The sequence below is a fragment of the Marmota marmota genome, unplaced genomic scaffold (assembly GCF_001458135.2).
Source record: "Marmota marmota marmota unplaced genomic scaffold, marMar, whole genome shotgun sequence".
Taxonomy (NCBI): Eukaryota; Metazoa; Chordata; class Mammalia; order Rodentia; family Sciuridae; genus Marmota; species Marmota marmota.
The window spans coordinates 45,012,428-45,029,427 of NW_025999900.1; the positions used below are offsets into that span (position 1 = coordinate 45,012,428).

Consider the following 17,000-nt stretch of genomic DNA (forward strand, 5'->3'; position numbering starts at 1 on the left):
AGAATTTTGTACTATAAAGTCTCATTGTGGTAGTTAGGGTGGAGGTTAAGAGGCAAGATTCAATCTCCCACTTCTTCAGACCAGCTCTGCTTTTAACCATCTTATGGCGGGGCGCAGGGGGTCAGAGTTAAGTTAAGTTAAGGTCTCAGTAGCTTAAGGAAGAACCCTGTTCTAAGAGGTTAGGGGGCCTCCATACCTAGGCTCTATCTAGTGCTACTTCCTTCACTGTCCACTTGTGTGTTCTTGGACACTGACTGTCCCTGGGCCTTCTTCTTCATCTCTAGAGGGACAGCATTGGTCAGGTGATTGTCACTGTCTTCTTCAGGTTTTATACTTATCTTTCGGAAGGAGCAGCTGTGCCCACTTATGCTCTTGGGGATGGAGTTCTAGAACTGTCTGTGGTGTGAGCCAGAATTCTCTCTGCAGTCATTTGGACTTGCACTACTTCCCCTCTAGTCCAGTGTTCATCTCTGACTGACTCAGTGCCCGAGAGCATCTTCTCCATCTTCTGCAAGTAACTCACATGTGTCCTGGTCTGGGAGCTTCTCAGCAGTGCCCCCTGGTTGTGTCTTTTCCTTGCCACCATCTTCTTTTCTTTAGGTCTCACACGCTTTTGTTTTCATGTAGACAAAGCCTAAGAGTTGGTACCAATGTATGCTGGGAGGGGTTGGCAGTGGGGGATGGTCAGCAGGGCTGGGGGTGTTGGCAGTAGGCGAGGTATTTGTGCCTTCCCTAGCTCCTAACAGGGGTGTTGGGTTCATCTGACCAATTCACTCTTCCAATGTAGATCCCTTTCTTCTGATCCCCTCTCTCAGATCCTGACTTCCAGGGCAAAGGGCAGAGCTGTGACCTGGCTATTTGGTGGAAGTCCCTGCATCTCCTCTTCTCAGTTCCTAGGCAGTGGAGAGGATGGGGAAGTGGGGAGGGGCACAGCTTCCCCCCCAAGTTATGGAAGGAGAGGAGGCTGGAGACTGCTAACTGGTGCCCCAAGCTACTTTCCGTAGAGGAGACGCTGGTTGGGAACATGGCGGAGAGGGAGTGGGCAGTGAGAAGGTTTGGGGAAGGGCATCGCAGGATGTGGGAATAGCACACATGAAGGCTCTGAGGTTGGACTGCACTTGGTGAGTCCTGGAACACCAGGGAGGTGGCATGTCTGGGGCATCATGATAAGGGGAAGAGAGGTAGGAGATGAGACTGGAGAGGTGGCTAGGTGTCATCAAGAGTGCACGGAGGACTTTGGGTTTCATTCTGAGCATGTTGAAAATCACTGGTGATTTTTTTGAATAAGGGATCGGTGACTTCCATTTTAAAAGGTCATTCTGACTGATGTAGAAAATATTCTGTAAGGGGCAAAGGAAGATGCGAGGAGGCTGATAATAGTCCAGGAGGAAAAACCAAACACAAAAACACTGGGGTAATGAACTAATCAGAGTGTAGCTGAAGCCTTCCCTGTGAGTTCTTGTGTTGTATGGTGTCAAACCTGGAATGTCCTGTCCAAGTGTCAGGAAACCCTGGGGAGTCTGAAGTTGGAGCAGGAGAGATGGAAGATGGACCAGGAGGCCTGGCATGGACTCTGAGACAGCCTTAGTTCTGCCCTCCATCCGTCCATCCAAAGTATAATTTCCAGTTTATTAAATTTTTTCTTCAGGCCTGAAGGACTCAGCTTGCCTGGGCATTGTCAGAGGTCTTGGGGCAGCCTCTTGGCTCTAAATTTGGGGGAGATTGTTTGGGCCTCCCAGGCCTAACGAGGACAGTTCCTGGGACCTTCCTGTGGAGGGCACCCCTCTGGTAGTAGCTTCATATACATCTTGGGAAGCACATAGGTGTTGAAGATCCTCACTTTAGCAGTGAGGTAGCATTTATGGGCATGCTCCTGCCCTGCTTCCTGCTTTGGGTGCACCCCACCCTTAGCCCTTGCACTGCCCAGCAGGTAGCAGGGTCTGCACCTCATACCTCCAAGGCACGCCTTGCAGGGCAGGGCCAGGAGTGCCTCGGAGTGAAGCTGGGGGCTCTGTGGTTTGGGGCCACAGCTCAGCTCCAGTGTGTCCAAAGCCTCTGCCAGTCCGCTCTGCTCTCCCCATGCCAGCTCTGCTCTTCTTGCTTTGTTAATGGAGAATTTGTCAAGTAATGGGAATAATTAGCACAGTGGGAGCTTTACTGTGTCCTGGAAAGAGAATGCGGCGAGCCCTCGCAGCAGCCCCAGACGTAATTGCCAGGCGGCTTATTTTCTCTTGTCTGCATCTCTTTCCCCTCTTGCATGTGTTTGATTTTTCCCCCCTTCTCTTTGTGTAGAGAGAGTTGGCGAGGAGAAAAGACCCATAAATTGCACTCTTGCTGGGCTGGTGCCGTGCAAGCTGGGTAAGATTGTCTTCTAGGGCTAAATAATTTTGCTCTCCCCCCGCCCTCTATGAGGGGAAGAGCGGCTAACCACTTACCTGATCTGCCCCCCCCTTTTTCCTCCCCATTTTTTCTCTCTCCTCCAACCCCCCTCCCCATCCCTGCCCAGTTCCCTCATGTAAAGAACTCACTGACTCTCAATTGAATCTTTTTTAATGGTCCCAGGAGGCGAGGATCTTGAAGGGTGATTATCTTCATTATAAATTATTAACTCTCCCAGCAGCCAGATGGCTTCCCAACCCGTGGCTGGGAACTCCGGGCTGGGGAGGCCCGCTGGCAGGCAGAGGAGGGGACGGGAGAAGGGAGGAGGATGGATGTTGAGTGACCATAGCTTCTGGGGTTCCTGGCTGCACCCGCGATGCTGGGGAGCCTGTTGGCACCTCGTGAGGTACACCTTCTGTGAGTGGCAGGGGGAGAGTCTGTTGCTGTTGGGTTTTGCCCATTAGATAACCTGGGGATGGAGTAGAGGTGGTAGGTGGAGATGAAGGTCATAGGCTGCTTGTGGCATGAACCCGGGAAGGTTGCATAAAGCATGGTAAGAACATGCGGTCATTTGATTACTTTGTGAAGTCTTTGATGTTCACAACATACTGGAAGGATTTTCTATTTCTCCATACTTTATAGGAGAAGAATTCTTAGATCACAGAGCTTTCTACACAATGGTTATTTATTTGGCCCATAGTAGAAGCCTGGCTCTCACTCCCAGTACAGTGCCTCCGCCCTATACCAGACTTTTCAGCTGTCTTTGTCTTGCTCTCTTGCAGGTTTCTGTGCAAGTGTCCACTCCCTGGGAAGTTCTGGCTGGCCACACCAGCCCAGGTCATCTCTTGTTCCTCTCGGGTCTACTATGCCCATGCATGGGCCCATTTAGTACTGAACACAGGACCCCAAGATATCTTGCCTCTTCTGGGCCTGGGAGACTCAGTTCATCCAGAGGCTGTCTCCCTGTAAGATTAGGACCTAGCTGATCCTTCTAGGAGAGTAGAGGGAGTACTTCTACTAGATAGTCTGAGGACAGTAGAGAACCCCTGGTGTCTATCTCCAAACTTTGGAAGATAACTGCTCAGATGACTGCTATGATTTGCCTTTGCAAGCCCCAAACTTTGGTATCTTCAAAGTTTTCTCATACAAAGAGACTCAGGCATGACTTGTAACATTGCCTGCGACACTGGGGTAAAGGAAGCACGTCTCTCTAGATTTCCCTCCCTGAGCAGGCCACGTGAGATGGCGACATTTGCCATGCTGAAACAGAAGCTTTAAGGACAATAGTTAACCACCCAAGTGGCTATGGCTAAGGATTACTTCTGTGCTGAGCACTGTGGACTTTAGCTTGTATTAACTGCTTCATTATTATCACTCACTGTTATCCTCTCATGTTGTGGGTAAAACAAGGGAGGCACGAGAGGGTAAGTGACTTGCTCAAAGTCACACAGGTAGCAATGGGTCTGGGTTTTGAATCCAGGACATCCAGTTCCAGACCTCTCAGAAGGGAGGCTCCCCCTATGCCAGTGTTCTACTTTGGACCCTGGAGATAGCCGATTGCCACAGCCAGCCCACACTCGGCAGAATATGCCTCTCACCTTTGGCCCATCTCTTTTCATTATTTAGACCCATGTCTTTCTTCTTGATTAGCATGTAAGTGCCTTGCAGGATTTGAGCTATTTTTTATTTATCTTTATATCTAGGACACAAGTGTTCCATGGTTAAAAAAAGATAATGAAGGAACTTCTTTTCCATTCACTGCCCGCTGGCTTATCTACACCTCTCATAGTGATGCTTAGAATAAAAATCTAGTGACAGGCACATCAGATCCACCTAGATGATCATCTCCTTTGTCCTAAGTTACATTTCAGTTAATGAAGTCTAAGGTTTCATTTGATTATCTGGCAGCCATACGACACACAAACACACAAATTGTGTGTGTGTGTGTGTGTGTGTGTGAGAGAGAGAGAGAGAGAGAGAGAGAGAGAGAGAGAGAGAGAGGGAGAGAGAGACATACTATTAACTTCTCAATCTATTTACTACATACTCACAAATCGTACCTTCCATCCTTGGGGGGAGGTTACATTGGAGGATTGAGTTAACTTTCCATTTATCTTTATCACCTTGTGTCTTTTAGACACAGACTGTAGTTGAAGTCTACCATGATCTCCAGGGGCCCCTGTGCCCTGGCCCAGACTCTCACCAGCTCTCAGTGTCAGCTCATCCACTGAGACCCGTGGTTCTCCCTGTCTTCATCCAAGCTCTTGATGAAAGTGAGGCCCCGGACAGGACTGGACCTCCTGTCAGAGCCTCTGTGGGTCCAATTCCTTTGATTACCATTCCTTAGCCGATAATAAGTCTTTTTGGTGCTTTCTACCTCATGTTCCTCATATCATGAAAAACTTTTCCAAAATATTGGCTAAAGTCCACATATAACTCCTGTTTCCCTTGCCGTATTAGATTAGTATTCTGTTTGACAGAAAAGGAGTGTGAGTGAGTCGGACATGGCCACGACTTAGTTCTTATGGGGAATTTACTTTTTATCCAAAGTGTGTTCAAGTTCAAGGCTAGATAAAAATGCCTCTTCCTTTCTCTCCCCGTCTCTGTCCCCACCTATTTATATAGCAATATAAATAGGTGCCCTTCTCTACATGCCCATTCGACAGAGTGACTTAAGGTCCTCGGGCTCTGTTCCCCTCTCCTTCCTGAAGGGAGGGGGAAGGTGCTCCTGGGATGGGGTTAACTTGGAGGCTGATTCTAGGAGCCGCTCAGCAGAATACAGGGGGAAGGAGCAGAGCTGGAAAGAGGGGTGATGTTTTATCCATGACCCGATTGTGAAAGAGAGAGCTGGTGTGTGGAGTAGACTGGGAAGAGAGCAGGGTGCACCTCATGTTGCAAAATCTGGTGGACGTCTGCTCATGAACCAGCTAGGGTCCTCCATGAGGGCTCCGGGGAAAACTACCTGCACCCATGGCTTCTTGTGTTCTTCTGTGGCTCAAGGGAGGGTGGCAGTTAGACTGTGGAGTTAACCTATTATCCCAGCCATCGCACACCCAGAAGAGTATGCCTCTCTCCTTTGGTCCATCTCCTTACAGTGATTTTGATGTGGGGACCTATAGTAGGGAGTTCCAGTCTCCAAACAGAAACCAGCAACAAGTATCTTTAGAACTCTTCTTCAGGTGACATAATAAAAACAATAGATTGACATGTCCTGTGAGGAAGTATGTGAGATGTGCTTTATAGAAATATACAGATACAGAAGTACATATGTCACATGTGTGCAGCTCAGTGAGTGGGTCTGTGCACTGTCACCTGGATCACGAGACAGAATTCCTTTACCTCCTTTGCCCTCTTCCTGTCAGTAACCTAGTTCTGACACTTAACAGCATAGAATAAATAATTGTGCCTCTTTCATGCTTTATAAGTGGAACACATACAGTATGTGCTCTTCTGTACCTTTTGCTCCACATTATGCTTGTGAGCTTCATGCATGCTCTATCTGCAGATGAAGGCCACTCCTTCTTAGACTTGTGCAATAGTTTACATGAATATACTACAATTTATGGATCCATTTTACTGCAGGTGACAGTGTAGGTGTTGGCTATTATGGACAGTGTTGCTGTGAATATTCTCACCATGTCTCTGGTTGGACATAGGGAGGTATCTCTGTTGGCATGTACCTAGGAGGGCAGTTATGAAGTCAGGGGACAAAAATGTCCATCTTTAATGGATCCTGCCAATGCAATATTCCCAAGAGGTTGTACCTCTGTACCTCCTTATATTTAATAAAGTTCAAAATTCCCCTAAAAGATAGATATGATCATTCCCCCTCCCTTTTTGGAGGAACAAATAAAAACTCAATAGCCCAGAGTTAAATACTTACAGTAATGGGAGTCTGTCCAAAGCCCACAGAATTCCTCACCTCCCTGAACTCATTTCAATCTTGGGAGAGCTCATGCCTTGACCTCCCTTACTGGCTCTGGTTGCACCTTGGCAGATGTACTAAGGTAGAACTGAGTGTGGTGTGGTGTCAGGAGGGGTGTAGATTGGGAGAAGGAGCAAATTTCTGAGGCTGTCATATAAGAGCAAGCCTCCATCCACTTCAAAGACACACACACACACACACACACACAGAGAGAGAGAGAGAGAGAGAGAGAGAGAGAGAGATGCTCATATCCTATGTTTTTGCCCAAGTATGGGGACAAGTGGGTACATCAGGCTTTGGTAATTGGGTGGGCAGGACATGAATCTCAGGTTTCAGAGAGTTCTTCCAGATATGGATGGGGCCCTAGGTGATAAAAGCTTTTGTTGACTTCTCAGTGACAATACATTTGATGGTCCAACATTAGGAGTACATCTGTCAGGATTCTTGCTCAAAACCCAACTCAAATTTGCTTAAAAATCAAGAGTTTTGGTCATGTGTGACTAATTAGAACAAATTTTTTAAAAAAATGAAGTTTGGCTCAGGTAAAGAAAGTCTTAGAATTCACTGGGCTTCTGTCGTGGCTGGATCTAAGTGTTAGGACCTCTAGGAATCTCTCTCTAGCCATCTCTAGGCTCTTATTTCTTCTTTGTTGTCTTCATTCCTAGACTGGATCTTCTCCTATAATAGCTGTTGTGCTTGTCATCAAGTCCGGACTTTCCTCTCATAATATGACGACATGATACAAAGAAAGAAGGCCCTTCTCCCAATAATTCCAGTAAAAGTCCCAATTTGATTCAGTTTGGGTCAAATCTAATCTATCTCCAGACAAATCACTGTGACCAGGAGAGTGGGGTGTTCTCATTGGCTAAACTGGGTCATGTCACCCGTGATTGGGGTGACCTCACCTGAGTGACACAGACTGAGGTTACCATTTACCTGCCAAATGGGATGAAGGGTGGCAAAACCAATAGAGTCATTAGAGGGCTTTTTCAGTCCTGCTGAGGGGCAGAAGAGGGAAGCCGACAAGAAGATTCTAGAGGGAAAACTGGCAAGCCCATGCCTTCCCAGCCATTCCTGGCTCTAGATACAGCCCTGACTCGCTCTTGAGTCTATGTGATGCTCAGCTAAAACTCCATGGTAGTTGGAAAAGGGAGAAAAGAAACTGGAAGGAGGGGCTGGGGAGGGCAAATGGCAGCCAGATCTTCTGAGCCATCCTGGTGGCAAATGGCCCACATGTCAGAGTTGTGTGAGCCCCCCTCTGCCTCCTGAGCAGCCGGATTGTGAGACATTTGCAAAAATGTTCACCCCACATAAAGAGTGTGCTGATCCATAATTATGTAAATTAGTTGGCAATTAGATAATGTCACTCACTTTCCCTCTCTTGCTCGATTCCCACACAACAGATAAGTGTTTTGAGTTTCTGCACCAGTCGGGGGCCCTCTGTGGGGGCTCTGGGGCAAACCACCTGCACCCATGACTTCTTGCGCCCTTCTGTGGCTCAAGAGAGGGTGGAAGTTGGCTGAAAGGGTGAAGAAGGATCTCTGGCTCCCAGTGTCCCATTTCTTGAGCCTGGCATGCCCCACTGGATGGCTAAAGAAGGCTGAAGAATGACTGTTGGGGATGTTGGCTGGAGACCTGTGATAGTTAATGTAGGATCATCTCTACCTTTTGGCCATATTGGCAGTTTCCCAGAAGCTGTGGAAATACCCACAATCCAAGAAAGAAATTAAAAGTTTGGGGGGTGGGGGACAATGTGGATAGACCATAGGGTGTCAAGTCTAGCTAGACCAGTTCTGATTCTCCCATTCCTGAAAACAGATCCACCGTCATCTGTGGGCAGGAGAGCTTAATTTTCCTGTCAGCCTTTTTGATCCCTCCTGTTGCAGGTTGGGGGAACACTTGTGTCTCCAAGGTTGGTCTGCGCTGGAGAGGAAGGGAGAGAGTCTGAGGGGGAAGTTCACCTGGGCAGGATTGAGTGGCCACCCCCAAAGCTGGCTGGGTAAATTCCCATGACCCTCTTCCATGGGGGAGTGTTCCTGGGCAGAGTATGGTTTTAAATTTATGGGTTTCCCCAGACCACTGAGTAGGTACTGGTTTGTTCTTTGAGGTTATGCGGATTCAGGATTTCTGTGCTTGTGTGTAGTGGGGTCATGTGGAGGCCTCAGGGTTGCTGGTTAGCTTCTGTTTTACTGTTCATGACAAGCCCCTGTGGCAAGCCCCTGGTGAGGCAGTTGCTTCCCCCAGACAGCCCTCCACCAAGCTGTCTGGTTCCAGAGCTGGGCATTAGTGTATCTATAAATATACTGGTCTCCCGCCAGTATATTATAGATATTATAGATACACTATAATATACTTTGTGACATCCTAAGGGTGAGAATGGTGTATTATTCTGCAGTAGTGCCTGGAATGAACTGGAGCTCTGTGAACAATTGGAGAGAGTTCCTCCTTTGACTTGGTTGGCATACCTTGCCTAACACAATGATCCCATGCTTAGAGATTTCATCTCTCCTGATCTTTCCCTGTGAACCTTCCTTCCACTCACTCCACTCCAATAGCACCAGCCTCCTGCAGATTCAACTTTTGGACTGGCTATGACTTCTGGAACATTCTTCCTAGATATTCACATGGTTAATTCCCATGCCCTCTTTCAGGTCTTTCCTTATACCTCACCTTCTTACAGACCGCGGTTTGTGGTGTTTGCCTATTTCCATGGTGTAAATCCCCCTAAGTAGTAGATCTCATGTTACCAAAGTGATATGAACCCCGCAAACTTTTCTGAACTCTTAGAAGTGGGATTTCATAAGCCCATAGGGGTTGGCACCAGCATGCTCCTGTGTTCATGTTCCAGTTAAGTATCCCTATGCCACCAGAGATGCTTGTGACACAGGTACACTGCATGGATAAACCAGTCTACAAAACCAAGGCTTTCCTTATGATGGATTTAACCAGCTTTTGTTGATGGGGTTGGTTTGTTCCTGGGGAAGGGACAGAATCTTCCTCTTCAAAGCATGGGCAAATACCAGCTTTGTTGGTGTTATCATTATGAAACACTGCTGGGGACCAGGGTGAATTATCAGGCATGCCAAGTAATAACTTGGAAATTATACACACTGCTGTATCTGAACAGAAAACTCTCTACTTCTGCTTGATGGGCCAGTGTCTGCCCTCAGAAACCAAGTCACTAACGCATCTGAGTACTGGTGCGTTTCTAATCCTTGTATCCTACACATCACATACTCTAGGTCTGTGCATTTCTTGACTATTCAGTTGTTACCCATTCTCCAGTTTTCATAATTTCTTAAAGTATTGTGTTTTCATGTGGTACCCTCTCTCCACTGACATACACACACCCACCTACTCAGATATGCACTAACAACCTTCTTTCTACCCCTTGCCATTCCAGAAATTAAAAAAGGAAGCCTAGCATTTACTGATCACCTACTATGCATAAAATCTTTTGCTAAGATCTTCCCATATCTCCTCATGTAATCCTCCCTTCAATCATGAAAAGAGGCTGTAATCTTCTCCACTTTCAAATGTGAAAAATAGAATCTGAGATAAGACATTTTCTCAAAGTTCTACACTACAGGAACTAGAAACTAAACTCTGCCTTTTACATTATTTAACCTCAAAGCACATTTTTTCCCCTGTAAGAGCTTTTCTAATATTTAGAAACAGATGAGGCTTGTCATACTTACTGCTCACCTTCTAATTCATGGGCACTGATTTTTTGAAATACTTCTTTCAAAAATTTAAGGGCAGGAATCTATCTTAGGCCCACCCAAGCAGTGGATTGTCAAATTGAAAAAGTAAAAAAAAAAATCTTTAAAAAATGATGTATTTTAATAGGTGGATAAGTGAAAATTATGTGTATTTGAGTGTGTGAAATGTTAGCACTTAGGGATAAATTTTGGCTATGTGACTCTGTGGTATGAATATTATAAAATGTGCTGATATGGCTTTGGGGTTTAATACTACTTTTGCAGCCTAGTGATCCTTCTGAGTGGGGCTGGGGTCCTGCTGGGGCTGGGGAAGACCCAGGCCCTCCTTGATACAGGAGTCCCTGTCTCCTGGCCCTCACTCAGCTGGGAAATAGGATGCAGTCTTTTCCGACAACACATGTCCTAACTTTCCTCTCCTTCTCTCTTCTCCCCCTCCCCTTCTTCCATAGGTCTTTTCTCCGGAGTCCTGGGAGGTGGGTTATGGGCAGGCCTGCCCCTGGCTGGCACCATGTCGCCTGAGTCTGCTTGCGCCCTGCGCTGGGCCCGGCTCTGCCTGAGCACTCAGCTTCTCTCTGCTTCCCTTCCTGCGGCCCGCCACTGCTGAGGAGGTAGACCCTCAGGACTGCCCTTGGCATTTCTACCTTTCGCCCAGCTCACCTTGCTGCCTGCTCCTCCTCCATCACGGCACCGCTGACCTCAGCCCTGTCCCCGGCCTCCCTGGCTGGGGCTTTCGGGGATCCATTGGGAGGATCTCGTTGCTGAAGACTTCCTCCTGCACCGCGCCTTCTCCTCCTCAAATCAAGGCCTCCGGATCCACATGGATAGCTGAGATCTTGTCTTGGAGAAAGACACTCGTCCTCACCTTCCCACCCAGTGCCATTCTCTCCTGTCTATTTTCCTGCCTCTTTACTGGATTTCTTGCTCGTGCCCATCTGGGACCGTCTTGTTGTCTTTCCTCCTGCTTCTCCCTCTTGATATTTGTGTGTGTGCCTCCTTCCTCCTGTGTGTTCTCTCTTCCCACTCTGTCTTGTCTGCCTCTCTCCCTTCCACCACCAAAGGGAGATCCTTCCCCTGTTCCTGGCCTGTGCTCCTCGGGGCTCTGTGCCCGCAGCCAGGATGAGCTTCACTCTCCACTCAGTTTTCTTCACCCTCAAGGCCAGCATCCTGCTGGGGTCCCTGCTGGGGCTCTGCTTGGGCCTGGAGTTCATGGGCCTCCCCAACCAGTGGGCCCGCTACCTCCGCTGGGACGCCAGCACGCGCAGTGATCTGAGCTTCCAGTTCAAGACCAACGTCTCCACGGGGCTGCTCCTCTACCTGGACGATGGTGGCGTCTGTGACTTCCTCTGCCTCTCCCTGGTGGATGGCCGCGTTCAGCTCCGCTTTAGCATGGACTGCGCTGAGACTGCCGTGCTGTCCAACAAGCAGGTGAACGACAGCAGCTGGCACTTCCTCATGGTGAGCCGCGATCGCCTGCGCACAGTGCTGGTGCTGGATGGCGAGGGCCAGTCTGGGGAGCTGCAGCCCCAGCGGCCGTACATGGATGTGGTCAGTGACTTGTTCCTTGGTGGAGTCCCCGCTGACATTCGGCCTTCTGCCCTGACCCTTGATGGAGTACAGGCCATGCCCGGCTTCAAGGGATTAATCATGGATCTCAAATATGGCAACTCGGAGCCTCGGTTTCTGGGGAGCCAGGGTGTCCAGATGGAAGCCGAGGGACCCTGTGGTGAGCGTCCCTGTGAAAATGGAGGGATCTGCTTCCTCCTGGACGGCCACCCCACCTGTGACTGTTCTACCACTGGCTATGGTGGCACACTGTGCTCAGAAGGTAAGGTCCTCTCCCCTCTCCATTCTTGATAGAGATCCACCCATTGGAGTGAGTGAGGGCCCAGGTGCATGATAGAAGTGAGTTCTATGTTCAAGTGCATCTTAAGCTGCCTGTTAAAAGAGAATTGGGCCTTGAGGAGGCAGAGGAAATCCTTTGCTTGCTCTCGATGGAAAAATCTATCAGATCTCAGCTGGAGGAGAATCCTGGCCACTCAACCAGAGGCTGTGTACTCAACTCAAAGGGCTACATGGAGAAGACTGAAGAGTCCTCTCCAGCTTGGCTCCTTCTGCTGCAGCATGGTTGAGCAGGATCAACACTAAACAAGAAATTAGATAAAAATTGGCAAAGTGGTTGTCTCTGTCCTCATGACCCTTTAAGACTTGGGTGCTTGGGGATTATGACCCCCAGCATAAGGAATGCCTGTGCAGAGAATGAGGGCAGATGGATTGCAGGGTCCTTGGGCAGCCCTGTTATAAACCCAACCCTTCTGTCACACCCTCAAGCTTGCGGGGGTGGTGGGGGGGTGGTATCTAGAAGGTGGTGAAGCCTTTCTCCCTTCTTATTCTAATAATGAGGATTTTTCACATGAGGACTTTGGATGTGGTTCCCTTTCCTGTCCTATCCACATTCCAAGAACAGTGCGGACAGGCACTGAAATTGACTGGATCCTTGTTTAACCAAGCCCTGCAAGCTTCTCCAGCATAGTTTGGAGCACCCTTCAAGTTCAACTACCACTTCCCAGGGAGTAGGAGGGACGACGCTGTACAAGGGTAGGCTGCACTTGCCTTGTGCACTAAATTCTTTTGGGAATCAGATCTGGGAGAAATGGCCCAGACTTTAATTTGACAAATGCTCAAAATGCAAATTCCTAGACTCACCACCCACTTAGATTTAGGTAAGAGGGACCATCAAGGTGACCAAGTGTGTGGAAACTGATCAGACAGATATGTGTCTGGGGAGACTAGGAACTTGCCTTTCTCCTGTCCTTCCTGAGTTAAGCCTTGAATTCTCCTGGAGATGTTTTGTGTCGCCATCCGATGCTGGTCTCTTCATGGAGGTGGCAGCATGTTCTAGGGCAGGACAGTGGTCCCCAACCTTGGTTGCACTTTAGGATCACCTGGGAGAATTTAAAAACATCCAGGCTCTACCTAGGCTCACTTAGATTCCCAGGGGTAGAAATCCAAGCATCTATATACTTTTATATCTTCCCATGACTCTAGTATGCAATCAAGGGTAAGAACCAGCTGGTACAAGGTACAGGGAGGTTGAGGATGTGGTCAGGTGAGTGACTTGCTCCTAATTTTCAAGATCTCTTCATTCAGGTAAGGCCCCTCCGCCCTGGGGTTTTTGAGTAAGATTATGTTTACAAGGGTTTCTTAAACATTTCTGAAACAGCCCAAATCCTAAAGCAAGTTATGATTGATATGAATTTTAGCTACCAGTAGCTATTTAAAAATATTTTAAAAAATCAAAGTTTCTTCTGCAGGTGGTACATGCTGGATACTAGGACACATGGAGGTTTTCTTGGAAGCTGCATTTGGAGGTCATGCCTGAGTTGTTGCTGGAATGTTCCCTGAGGCTCACTTCTTTCCTGTACTACTGGGTTGGGCATCATATCTCCCTTTCTATGGGTGGGCTGTCCAAGAGGAAGATGCCAGACAGATACATTGTCCTTCAAGTCTTCTCTTCACCGTTACTGAACTCATCAGGGAAAAGGTGGGCAAGAGGGGCAGAGAGAACCCCAATCCACAAAAATAACTTGGGGAATGCGATCATTGAAATGCTTTTCACAAGCAGGTGCCTTCTGGAGCTGACCAATGTTACAGAGCTTCTTGTCTTTGGAAAAAGTTCTGCCTGAAGACGCTGACATGATCACTTGTTTTCTCATTTGCCCAAAGGATCTGTTTTGTTCTCAGAACGTGCATTGGAAGCTGGCATTCTTCCTTTCTAGGGACCAGGGTGTTTGCAAGTGTGTTGTTAACTTGCTGATTATCCCTGATTGCATTTTTTTGTGTTTAAAAAGAACTCATTTCCTCTGGGCAGGTTTGGATCAGCACTTTCCTGCAGAAAGAATCTCTATACTGTATATGTATACAATTTGCCTTTTCTCTCTTATTTATTTTTGTATGTGTGTGTTTTCCAGTCTCCAGTGGAATTTCTTCAGAAGAGATCATATGCAGTAATTGTTAAATAGCTGAATGCAATATGTGTATTTTAATAATTATTCTTTCTACAAGGTTCAGATCACATCTTGGCCATGGATTGATAACTCTTATTTGTTGAAGGCAAACACACAACATTAATTATTTGTTCTCCTGATGCATACATGGAATAAATAAACTGTTTAACAGTAACATTTGGCCAGCCTGGAACAGAACCGTACAAAGGTTGAGGCAGGGATGGGTGGTGGGGGAAGAAACAGAATTTACTGTTGATAACTTGGAGCCCGATGATCCCAGTAATTGTCATAATAGTTAATCAATCACAAAAACGCATCACAGCGATTAGAAAATACCCACTGCCTCCACACATAGTTAATTTTTAGAGGAAGCAAAAAATTTCACCTGTGAAATATTAAGGGCAAAATCGTAGCAGCTGCTCAGTGTCAAGAAGTTCTGCATAAAACAAGACAAATAGCCGAAACAAATGCCTGCCCATTTTCCCAAGGATAAAATGGTGAAGTGGGAAGTGAGATTGTAGCCATCCCTGTCCCCCTTAAATTGCACAAGGCAGAGAAATGAAACCGGAGGATGTATCCCCAGCGGTGAATATTATGTATCAAGTACCTGATCATCCCAACTTGCGGGATAGACCCTGCCATTTGATGGTGTGAGGGCTTGCACCTGGCATGGAAGATTTTTTAATGGCTTGGTGCTTTGGCAGTTCCAAGAATAGGGAGGGCTGAGGTTCTTGCCCCATCACACGGACATGGTCAGGACCTGTTGGAGTCACCCTTTGTGGTCCATTAGCTAGTAACATGCCTGGGATGTTGCTGTGGCCTGTCTGGCTCTCCATGCCTTGATGGCTCCAAAATGTCCCCATGATGCACCCCAGGAAGAGTGCACAGAGAGACCCATCTCCTGTAGTGCTGCTTTGGACTATGCTGATTCCCTGTTGGGAAGACACAAGATATTGCTGTGGGAGATCTGGGCCCAGGGTAAGAGCTAAAGGATGCAGTATGTTCCCTTTCATTAGGTGTGCAATGGGCACACCTATTAGTCCTGGCCACCCACTGAATTCTGCACAGCTTCCTTGAGAAATCTTCATTCCAAGGCTCCCACCCCAATTAATAGTAACACTGAACATTATGGCATATGATGGATAGACAGAGAAGAGGTCCCAGATTTTTACCTGACAAATAAATACTTTGGTGTGCAACCAGTAGTGATCTTGGAGGACCGAAGTGTAGAAAAGTCAAAATGATTTTAAAAAATAATGCATAACTGGTTTGGAATATAGTCAATCAACAGCGCAGCATGTTCATCTGGCTTTTTGTTTAGCTTATTCCTGTCATGGTAGCCTCCAGGCTGGAGAAGGGGTAGCCTCAGCTCCTTCAGGGAACAGCCTCTTCATGGGAAAGGGTTTGCCATTAACTTGAATTGAGTTTGAATTCGATTATTTTTTTTTTAAACATTCTTCGTTATGAATGTGCATGTATTGAATTTCTCAACACCCTTATGGTTGTGAAGCATTGATTCACTGCCAAGGTATATAAATTTCAGTACCAGTTTCCCTGAAGAGTCCATTTAACACAGAGTCAGGATGTTTCAGGGAGAGAGTAGAGCCAGGGAAAAGGGAGAAGTCTCCATGAGTCCATCTCCGCTCCTGATCCTCATGACACGGGCCTACCTGTGTCACATAGTATTTGTATGACCGCAGTTTGGGATAAATTTAGTGAAGTGTCCTATTCCACTGGCAAAGACAAAGTGGGTTCTGTGTCTGCTGCCTTCTCCTCCTAACTTGGGTAGCTGCCCAGACCAGAAGATGCTTGTCTTGAGTCTCAGCCATTGTTTTCAGTTGTCGGGATCCTGTGGTGAGGTACAGTGGAGGGTGGTGTCCATAGGGACCAGAGCCTTTTACAAGGGCACCATGGTGAGATACCCACTAGTGACCATCCCCCATCCCTCTTGCTACCTGAAGCTGACATCCTACTGAGGTTGTTTGATGTCTTCATGCCTCTGTGTGGCCTTCAAAATGAACTTAAGTTACTTTTCTTTTTTTGAGAATGGAGTGACTCTTCCCCCATCTCTCAAAGCCAGAATGAGGATGGGATGGCGTATACCCAGCAGAGACTGCTTATCCCTGAGCATTTGCTGAGGTCCAGAGACATCAGACTCGTAGTTGAGTTACCAGTGATGGCCCCAGTTGGGGGCACATGAGTAAAAACAGTCGTGTCCCCTCCTTCTCCCCATTGCACACCCTGCTGACATTGTCACATGGCATTGTTCCTAATCTGTGTCAGCTATGAATGGCCTTGGATGGATGGGGACCACAGGGGAGTGGTGAGTAATCAGAGGGGAAAGGAGAATTCCTTTCTGAATGCCTCTCCCTGGGATGGAGCAGGTAGCACAGAGGCAAGGTCTTAAAACGTACACAAAGGAGGGACCTGCTCCCCGCCTAGCCTAGTATTCAGACTATAGATGGGATCAGCCCCGGCTCTCCACCAGCCCAGCCAGCCAGCAGGGGCTGTTGCTAAACGGAGCCTGAATAGGGGTCTGATTGCTCCTTTTTCCTCCTCCCCTCCTGATTACCAAGTGAGATTTCCTGGGTATGCTGTATGCTAAATGCTGAACAGCCGCCTGCCACTTGCTCCAATTATCCCTCTTTTAACTGCTGAGGGAAGAACAATTTTTCTAATCTCCCCCCCCCTCCTATAACATCTCTGCCTTCTTTAAAGAAATAAGACCCTTCTTCCTTGTTCTCCCTTCAGTGGGGCGAGCACAGCCTCTTCCACGACTGCACACCAGCTGTGAGCTGCAAAGGGGGTGGGCAGTGGGTACCACTCTGGTCCAGATTCAGGAAGGTTGAGGGTCAGGCAGGCTTTTTGCCAGGAGTGGCGGGAGGGGGGGGGGGACTCGTATTTGCATTTGGTAATGAGCTATCCCGGGCCCAGCACTGGGGGCTAATTATTTTCAAGGCCCCTATCTCC

At 47.7% G+C, this 17,000-nt stretch overlaps 1 protein-coding gene across 36 annotated transcripts in view; it reads left to right on the plus strand.

Moving 5' to 3' along the window:
* Positions 1-17,000, plus strand: part of Nrxn3 (neurexin 3) — a 1,555,288-nt gene that overhangs the window by 54,686 nt on the left and 1,483,602 nt on the right. For all 36 annotated transcript variants that reach the window (XM_048799086.1, XM_048799081.1, XM_048799099.1 and 33 more), the window contains exon 2: positions 10,476-11,851. In XM_048799086.1, coding sequence (XP_048655043.1) covers positions 11,143-11,851 — 709 coding nt within the window. In that variant the 5' untranslated portion in view covers positions 10,476-11,142. The remainder of the gene's footprint in view (positions 1-10,475; positions 11,852-17,000) is intronic.